Consider the following 10,000-nt stretch of genomic DNA (forward strand, 5'->3'; position numbering starts at 1 on the left):
AAATGCTTCGAAATTCCCTTAACGTGAAAGCTATTTATATTCTGAATATACAATGCACAAGAAAAATATGGGTATTTAATCTATGACTGCGTTGTTTACATTTTGAATTATTTTATCTGATGCTTACATATTTATCACTATTTACAATCTCGGTCCAGGATCTTCCTAAGCTTCCATTAAGGTTTTAATTTCCTCTTTCGCTTTCACTTTTACCTTTCTACTTCCCCTCCAGGTATAGCAGTTATAGGAAACGCTTATCGCAAGCAGCACACCCAACACACCTAAGAGAACTTGTAAGGGAAAATCATTCTGCTTTCCTATTCGTCCGTCTGAGAAGTATTTATTAACAGTTGTTTCATGGGTTTCCTGAGTGTCCCAACACTTATAGTTGATTTTCCACGATCCAGTAATATTGGCTAATAATATACCTATCTTGTAGTTATGAACTGCAATTTCGGTAGAATCGTCTTGAAACACTGAGCGCATTACCTCAACGCTGGCGTTTTCAGAGAAATCTATAGCTTTTTCGGACACTTTTTGAACCCTCGAATCCGTTATGAAGAGCTTGGATCGCCCAGCCATGTGGAGTCTGTTGAGCGTCGTGATGTTGGTCCTGTGCAGCCGCACCTCAGAAGCTCCGCTCATGACGGTGTCCAGGTCGAAGTGCCTCAGCCACGAGTTGACCACCTTGACCTTCTTCAGGTGGGGCTGCGAGAGGAAAGTTCCCGTGAGTCGCGAGTTTTCCAGACTGATCATCTCTAGGTAAGGCGGGATCTGATCCACTGTGACATTGTGTAGGTGGAGGGCCTTCCCGCTGCAGTTCGCGGCCTTCTGGCTGGTGCTAGTGAACATGACGGAGCCTATGTGGTACAGGCTGACGCTCGTGCACACGCTAGGATGGAGCAGCAGCTGGCCGGCGTTCATCACCAGCACCGTCTGGAACTTGTTCACTCTTTCGTCCATCCGGACATCCTTGGAATAGAAGAGATATTTTATTAGAGGTAACATTTGTCATGCATATTATTTAGTTACTTTGTATATTATGTGTGTGTTTTAGCTTAGCTGATTAGTATTTTATAGGCCTCCGAGCTTGAGTATATTGACACATTACTTATGTTCTATTAAACTGGTTGAAAGCAGATTTAATTATGGACCTATTTTCTCCGAATTTAACTACACTTTGCAAAAAACATTTACCTGTCCTATTATCATAAAAAAATATATGACGATGTTACAGACCCGAAAAAGTTATGATAAATTATCATCCAACAAGCTAAAGTTATCTGAAGTGTAGTAAATACTGACTTATGGTTTTAGATGACAAATGATTATTATAAAGATAACGTATCGATAAATTGTGTTCTGAGGTAACCACATATGTTTATTTGAACAATATACCTGGTCAAATAAACTAGCACATCAGACCGCAGTGTAGATTATAAACAGGCACACACACACACACACACACACACACACACACACACACACACACACACACACACACACACACACACACACAGTGATAAATAAATATGCAGATACATACATACACACGTACACCGATAAAATAGCAATTAAAAAAGGTGTTAGACAGGGCGATACCATCTCACCAAAACTGTTTACAGCTTGCCTTGAGGAAATATTCAAGAAGCTATAAGGGATCGGAAAGGGTATCAAAATAGTAGACGGATACCTAAACAATCTAAGATTTGCAGATAATATTGTTTACGTCAGTGAATCTGCAAATGAAATGCAGCAACTAATAAACGATCTGAATAGAGCAAGTCTGAAAGTCGAACTTAGGATGAACAAGAAAAAGACTAAGATCATCTTCAACAGTACAATTCGAGCAGATACATGTACAAGGCGAAGCGCTAGTGGCAGTGGACAAGTATACATACCTAGGGCAAATCGTACAAACACATCTAACGAAGGGGAAATTAAGCGACGCATCAATCTAGGCTGGAGCGCCTTTGGCTCCTTGCCATTATGTTTAAATAGAAAAGTCTTTAACCAGTGCGTCCTCACAGTTATGACCTATGGATCAGAAACATGGACTACAACCAAATTACTGGAGAGGAAACTAATAAGTGCCCAGAGAGGGATGGAGAGGTTGATGCTGAGAATTAGCCTAAGAGATCGGATGAGGGCGACGTGGATCAGGGAAAAGAGAAAAGTGGAAGGTATACTTGTGAGTATCAAAAAGAAAAAAAAAATGGCAATGGGCAGGTTATATTTTGGAGACAGGACGACAGATGGACAAAGAAAGTAACAAACTGGGCTATAAATAACATAAAGAGGCAAAGAGCCAGACCAATGACAAGATGGCGGGACGAAATAACGAAATTTGGGGGCCAAGACTGGAAGCAAAAATCGCAAGACAAAGTTGGAAAATATTGGCAGAGGCCTACGTCTTGCAGTGGATTGATTCAAGTTGATGATGATGAATATATATTTGTGTGTGTGTGTATGCACACACACACATCTAAGAAATAGGTAGCTCCACTCTGTCTTTCCATGGAATATCGACCATACCGACTGGGTAAAATGAAGGGTCAGAGCTAATGACACCATCACGTTTAGCCAATAAGAGTGTCCTTGAGATTTCAGATATACCTAGATACATAATTATTTGTATAATTTACTTGATATTGTTATAGTTGTCAGAATTAAATTTATAACAAAGAGCTACCTGGTTATATGTTCCTAGCGTATATATACGCACACCGGAGCATAGTGTACTAAGGAAAACAACTTCGAATAATATTTGTATCATATACTTTATTTCGCCTGTTTCACCATCATGATATTTGGTAGCAAGAGATGGTATGAGAAATAAATATATATACATAATCAACGTTTGCGAAATAGCAAGTGGTTAATAATTGTTGTATGTAAAGCTTTATAGCATACTTTTCTGATCTTTGCATGCTATACCTATATTTTATCATGAACTCTTCTGGGGGGGGGGGGGGGTATTTGTACGCCTATAGTGGATTATATGGATAATATCTACCTGTAAATACAAATATGAAACACTTTATGCAAGTCTTAGCTGAAAATTTCGTTTTCCGTTTTCTGTGTATCCGCTTTATAATGGAGTTAAAAAGTGCCGCTATCAATTCAAGATAAATTTATGACAGTCTACAATCATGGTTATGACCATGTTCCTAACAAACAATAGTTTGGACAAGATTCATCATATACTAAATATGAATACTAGTTCAAGAAAAAAGTCCGTAATACTGATGAAAATTAATTTTAGGTTTGTTTTCTATTTCCTGCTAGAGCTGAATATAAAATATTCGCATGTGGCCCAAATTTGTATTTTGAGTATATAATACATAATATACAGTAAAATTCATAACAGTGCAAAAGCGTCTCCCTCAGATACAATATGCTACTTACGCCCCTTACCCCTCCCTCAGGAACATTATTTGCAAAAGTCGGCTCAAAGTAACACACCTGAGTGCTTTCAATGAAATCACACTTGAGTACAGAATCAGAGGCAAAACAATCTTTGTAGTTTTCTTCGCCAACAACAGCACTGTCACAACTAAAACAACACACGAGTAATAAAGTGAGCAGATACACCGGCTCCATGTTTACTCTAGAGTAGCGCCCACTTTTGTGACTCCATTATCAGTACGCTATCAAGGGCTCGTGTACATGTGTGTGTGTGCGTGTGTGCGTGTACACATGAAAAATAACGCAAATTCATTCGAAAAGAAGGAGTAGAGGTAGTTTATGGTACAACATTGAAAGATAAACATGAAGATGGAACAACGACCATCAAGCTCCATGCGTGTGGTGACAGAGAGAAAGTGTGTGTGTGTGTGTGTATTTGTGTGTGTGTGTGTGTGTATTTGTGTGTGTGTGTGTGTGTGTGTGTGTGTGTGTGTGTGTGTGTGTGTGTGTGTGCGTGCGCGCGTATGATACAGTTTATACAACTGACTCCGATATTTTGAGCCTAGAAACATTTGAAACAAGGCTGCTCACTGGTCTATATTACTCTGAGAACAGTATTACCTTTACAAATCTTATTTTTGTAGATATATATCTGTGTGTAAAATATACATATCAGGTAAAGAGTAATTTTCGTAGATTAAGTAAAAATTGCCTATAAAACTGTTATTTCTAAAACAAATCTACTTTGTTTTCATAGGCGTTTAAAGTAAACACGGACACGTGGATGTTTCCAGGTAACAAGGTCAGATATGGACTCGCAGTGCATTTCTGGGCCTTTTTCTATAACAGTGGTTAGCTGGCGGTTTACTTACTCTCGTATATAAGTAGTATTTGTGCTTACTTGTGCCTTTATTAGTGGTTTGTGTCCGGCTTCGTTTTAATTGCTTCAGGAAAAACATAAGGTGTGCGCAAAATTTATATTGCTCACATCTGGCACATACACAGTACATGGTTGTTCAATGCTTAAATTTATATATAAATAGATATATTAAATTCTCAGTAATTCCTTAAAATATTAGTTTATGCAATGGTAACACAACTGAAGGCTACGACTACGACAAAAACAACTAGCAGTAATAATAGTATCCACAGTATAAATGATGATTATTTTAACAAAAATAATCGTAGTGATAATCCTAACAGTATCAGTAAAACATAACTTTTGAAATAAAGATGAAATTATCCAAATCATAGTAAAGATAATAATCATCACAATTATTTTCATTATGCTCTTATATATATATATATATATATATATATATATATATATAAATATATCATTGGTACGTAGCTTCTCGTTCGATAACAATGACACCGGTTGTTGCAGAACAGGAGGCATAACAGAACCCAATATAAGTTTTGATCTCGTGGCAAGCGTAATACAATTTATAAATATAATTTTGTTTATTTTTATATGTTCACAGTCAACTCAGAAGTGTGTATCTTCTTATGTGTTATTTCTGCTGCAATTACTTATTGATTATTGTTAATTAAGTTTACTCATGCTTGTAATATTTAAGCTGTTAGTCAAATCGTTAATTCATATGTTAGCTCTTCTGTTCTACCCTAGTTACATTTGCTGATTAATCATCACTCTTCAATATCCTCGCCTTGTATATTTTATATGCTGTAATAATTTCACAGACTCTTATTATCTTTTAGTTTTCCTTGTTATAGTGCTTTTTAGAGCAATATGATTTAAATATGAAAGGTAGGGAGTATAAAGCCACTTTAAAATTAACTTATATTTACATCAATCACCGGATGACAAAAAAAGAAAAAGAAAAAAAGAAAAAAAAAACGTAAATCACCTCATCCGCCCTAATATATTTACCCAACACACCAGAAATGATATTTATACTGATATAAACCAATATGAAATACAGGGTGACGAAGAAGGTCAACTTACAAATATACAAGGTAAATTATCATAACCGTAACCCGACTCCGCCGACTACAGTCCAAGGTCCATCCCCATTCGTCGTCGACCCGAACCCCCCCACCCCCCCACCCCCCTTGTCTCGTCCATGTATTCCGAGTCCCGTCAGTCCATCGTAGTCGGAGTAAAGCGGTGTCAGGTCATGCAGAGGTCATGCAATTAGTCAACGGTCATACGCAGGTCGATGGACAGCCATGTAATAATAATAATGATAATAATGCGCACACACACACACACACACACACACACACACACACACACACACACACACACACACACACACACACATACACACACACACACACGCACACATATATGTGTGTATATGTGTGTGTGTGTATGTATGTATATATATATATATATACATACACACACACACATATCATTAATTCAATTCCCCGCCACAGCAGTTGTGAAATGCTTGCGCTCCGTCCCGGTCTCACGGCGAGAAAACGCCTTGACAAGTAAAACGCAGGTATGATTGGGAAAGTCGCCGCCGTGGCGTAAATGGCAACGCTTGAACCACAGTCATTAGGAAGGGTATCAGTCAAGGAAAATTGGTACTGCTAAATAACCTCTCAGTAATTAATTGAAAGAGATCTAAGTCCTGCAGTGGAATGAATGACTGCTGAACATTCAAAATATAAGTATATATATATGTATTATATATACTATGCATATATATATATATATATATATATATATATATATGTTTACATATATACACACAAACACACACACACACACACACACACACACACACACACATATATATATACATATATATATATATATATATATATATATATATATATATATATATATATATATGGGGTTGGGGGGGGGGGGGCGTGAGCGTGTGTGCGTGCGACGTGCATTTGTGCGTTCGTGTATGCAAGGTCTATCTAAGCACTTATATAGACCTTCTGTGTATGTGGATGTGTGAGTGAGTGTGCGTATGTGTGGATGCAGAAGCTATTCTCATGCATGTATAATAACATACGAATATTTGGTATTACTATTGCTATTGCGGAAAGCCGTAAAAAAGAAAATCAAATGATACTTTTACAGACGGCCATTATACCTTCTTATCACCAGCAGACCGAATGCCGATAAGTAGGATCAGCAACATGAAGAATTTAAATCCTGAAAGTAGACAGGACATAAATACACCCGCGCTGCTTCGTGATAGGCCAAAAAAGTAACAATCGGCTTACATATTTCATGAAATAATCTGAGACGCACATTTCACCTAATGTTTGGCAAATCAGTGGGACAAAATTGTTACCCTTATTTCATATCAGCCATTAATCCTTCGGACATTATCAGTCAACAACACCCATTTCCCTTATTACTTCCTGTGATTCGTGTAAATACAAAAATAAATACATTTTTATATCGGGCGGCCGAAAAGGCTGTAGTTGCCACTCCACCATAAATACCTACCTCCTCGTATCCCTTCATCGGTCTTGCTTTCTTCCTGAATCTCTCCACTCCTGAGTATTTTCTCGCAAAAATCAGCACATTTGAGTAACAGGTTCGTAAATCCCCAAACTAAAGCTCCCGCGCCACATAATAGACATAAAATAGTTGTAAGGTTCGCATCGCAGTTGGCAGTCTCTCAAACCATCTTGACTCCTGGAACTCCTTCACTCCTGACGTTTGAGGTGATTCTTAACGTCCTGTAATTCATCCTGCATTGCCATGTTGCATTTCGAGGGTGTGCTTAACCCAAGGACGGTGTAGGACAAGTTGTTCCGGCGGATTAATGCAGGTTTTATTGCTATTAATAGGCTTGAATTGGCCTGCAGTGGCTTTTTGTTTACGTTTACCCAGTTGCATTGCTTATGGTATTCATTTAGCAGGTTAAGTTGCATGCATTGCGGCTAGGACACATTAGGTGAGTGTGCGAGTGACTTTCTTGATCATATGGGGCTTTGGAATGGATATTTCACTGGAGATGTGTGGTTATCATAGGTGGGTTGAGATGGAGGTTGGAGTGAAGGAGAAAACGTCTTGATAAGAGCTTTGAGTAAAGCTTGAGTCAGTGTGTGAGTGAGTCGTGTAAGCTGTTTCCTGTGTGGTGGTGGGAGTTAGCCACAGATGCTTACATTGTGGTGTATGACAATACACTTGATTATATCAGTAAATATAGATAATGTTCATATTGATGCTACACTTACCCAATGTGAAGCTAGTTGATATATTTCAGAATTTATAGGACTGGAACCATTTATTTATTTATACCAAGTAGACACAGAGTACACTATTGTCATGGGCACTTTCCTCAAGCTATGAATGTCAAGTGTCAATTGAATGACTGATTGCAAAACAGATGTGTTTTCTTTGATTAATTTGTCACACTATACCCAAACTGACAGTATTGTGGAATAATGTATACACAGACAGATTAGATTACTAAAAGATCTTATTGCGATCAATGAATATGATGTTTAATTTTCTTTTTTTTTATTGGCTAGAGAGTCACAGCTGTTGACTTTGAAGACTTTTGGTAAATATTTAGAATAACTTTGCGTGACTGATCGTGACGATATTGATTGAGGTTATTGTTACTGAGAGTGATACACAGAGATAGAGGGAAATAGACACTGCCATAGTATAGAGCATAAGAAATAGAGGAAAAAAAACATAAGTAGAGCAGCTACATCCACTCGTTTTCTGTGAAATGACGAAAACATCTGCTGCATATCACCATTCACACAACCAGTTTTCTTAATGTCCATTTTCTCTAAGTTGGCACGAAGTGCTAATAAAGGGGGTTACAGGGGGGGGGGTTAGGGAATAAATAGAAAGTAGGAAAGGTTAGGTTTAGATTTTGGGGTTCACATGATACCCTAGTTTTGGGACTTCATCTCTGGAGGGTGTCTGTATAGGTAAAAAATACCTTGATTGGTACCGATGGATTCCTCTCACTCTGCTACCCAAACTTTGCTGAGAGCGATGCACAGATGTTAAGAGAAATGGATACTGCCATCTTATAGGGCATAACAAATTGTCATAAATAACACAGGGACAGGTGCTGTATCCTCTTATTTATCACAAAATGATGAAAATATCTGCTGAATACCACCGCTCAGGGACTAGGGCCACAATACCCTTACATGGCCAGAATTCTTAGTGTCTTGTTTTCTGTAGGTCTGTTGCCTATAATTCCTCCTTGCCACATCTTGTATGTACCCTCCACCTGAAGGTATGTGTTACAAATATATTAATATATTTGATAACAAATTTGTGGTATTTAGCATGAATTGCTGATAAAGGGGAGGGGGTACATCGGGGCTTACCCCCTGTTTAGGGTATAAATATAAGGTAGGAAAGGTTAGGTTTGGATTTTTGGATTCGCGTGGTACCCTAGTTTGGGACTTCATCTCTGGAGGGTGCATTGCTCTTGCTAACAAATTACCCAGAGGAAGGGTAATTCTGGAGTAAAATATAAATAATGTACAGAGAATTGGTTAATATACAGACCCCTGCAATCCCCCATGAGGGGCTGCCCTGGACAACAAAGAATCCACCAAGTATAGAGTATAGGAAAAACTTGGCATAGGGTGCTCCTGCATGTTGAGTGTATGCTCTTGTCATGCTGTGAATACATGGAGAAGACCCCCCCCCCCCTTGCGAGGTAGCAGGGTTCACATATCTTTCCATTAGACAATTTAGTGATTTATTCTGTGTATATTATTGTTATGATGATAAATTTTGTGTATATTATTCATATTTTATCCCAATACCTTTCATGCCCTCCCCTGCTACCATTCCTAAGAGGAAGAGGTATGGGGGTTTCTGTGGCAAATGTCCTACATATATGGGTAGTACAGGGTGAGTGAAATCCATTAAGACAAATATTGTGATCTGGCATGCAAAGGTATTCTGAACTATTACCATATTTTTTTTCAATGAAATCTAGAAAGCAAGAAGGACAAATTGTGTGTTTTACATGTTTGGTCAATCCTCAGGAGAATGTACTCTTGGCAAAAAGTGGCAAATGTTTTGATGGGAATTGAAGAGGCAGCAACATTAAAGGAATTTCTGATAGAAATATTTTAGAACAGTATGCACTAAATCAAGTGTTGCTTATTATATATCACATAGATTTGATTTAGTATTTTTTGTATATATAACTTTCCTGTTTTGATTTTGTCTTCTGAAATAATTCCTCATAAAGGAATGGGAAATACTTACTAGGAACTTTTATTATATTTAATTTCTGGTTCATGTAAGTCATATAGCCGCATTATGCAACATATATATATATATTATATATATTATATATGTTATATATATTATATATGTTATATATATTATATATGTTATATATATTATATATGTTATATATATTATATATATGTTAAATATATATTTATATATATGTATATTGTATATATATTATATATATGATATATATATTTTATATATATATTATATATATTATATATATTATATATATATTATAAATATTATATATATTATATATATATGATATATAATATATATATATATTATATATATTATATTATATTATATTATATTATATTATAGATATTTTATATATATATATTATATATATTTTAT

The 10,000-nt window shown here is 36.7% G+C and overlaps 2 protein-coding genes across 13 annotated transcripts in view; one reads left to right on the forward strand and one right to left on the reverse strand.

Annotated features, from left to right (window-relative positions):
* Positions 1 to 6,547, reverse strand: part of LOC125039760 — a 7,093-nt gene extending 546 nt beyond the window's left edge. Inside the window, exons 1-2 of one of the 2 annotated variants that reach the window (XM_047634010.1) lie at positions 6,492 to 6,547; positions 1 to 972 (exon numbers count right to left, since the gene is read on the reverse strand). The exon at positions 1 to 972 is cut by the window's left edge and continues 546 nt beyond it. In XM_047634010.1, the coding sequence (XP_047489966.1) occupies positions 166 to 972; positions 6,492 to 6,539 (855 nt within the window). In that variant the 5' untranslated portion in view covers positions 6,540 to 6,547 and the 3' untranslated portion in view covers positions 1 to 165. Of the gene's footprint in view, positions 973 to 3,465; positions 3,639 to 6,491 lie in introns of those variants that run through there. The other variant, XM_047634009.1, reaches the window with a different exon arrangement.
* A 260-nt stretch (positions 6,548 to 6,807) lies between these two features.
* LOC125039411 (DDB1- and CUL4-associated factor 8-like) overlaps positions 6,808 to 10,000 on the forward strand; it is a 34,729-nt gene continuing 31,536 nt past the window's right edge. For 4 of the 11 annotated variants that reach the window (XR_007116119.1, XR_007116120.1, XM_047633289.1 and 1 more), the window contains exon 1: positions 6,994 to 7,074. The gene's annotated coding sequence lies outside the window, so the exon portion shown is untranslated. Of the gene's footprint in view, positions 6,945 to 6,993; positions 7,182 to 7,284; positions 7,308 to 10,000 lie in introns of those variants that run through there. The other 7 variants (XM_047633297.1, XM_047633293.1, XM_047633290.1 and 4 more) reach the window with 7 other exon arrangements.

Source organism: Penaeus chinensis, chromosome 27, assembly GCF_019202785.1.
Source record: "Penaeus chinensis breed Huanghai No. 1 chromosome 27, ASM1920278v2, whole genome shotgun sequence".
Lineage (NCBI taxonomy): Eukaryota > Metazoa > Arthropoda > Malacostraca > Decapoda > Penaeidae > Penaeus > Penaeus chinensis.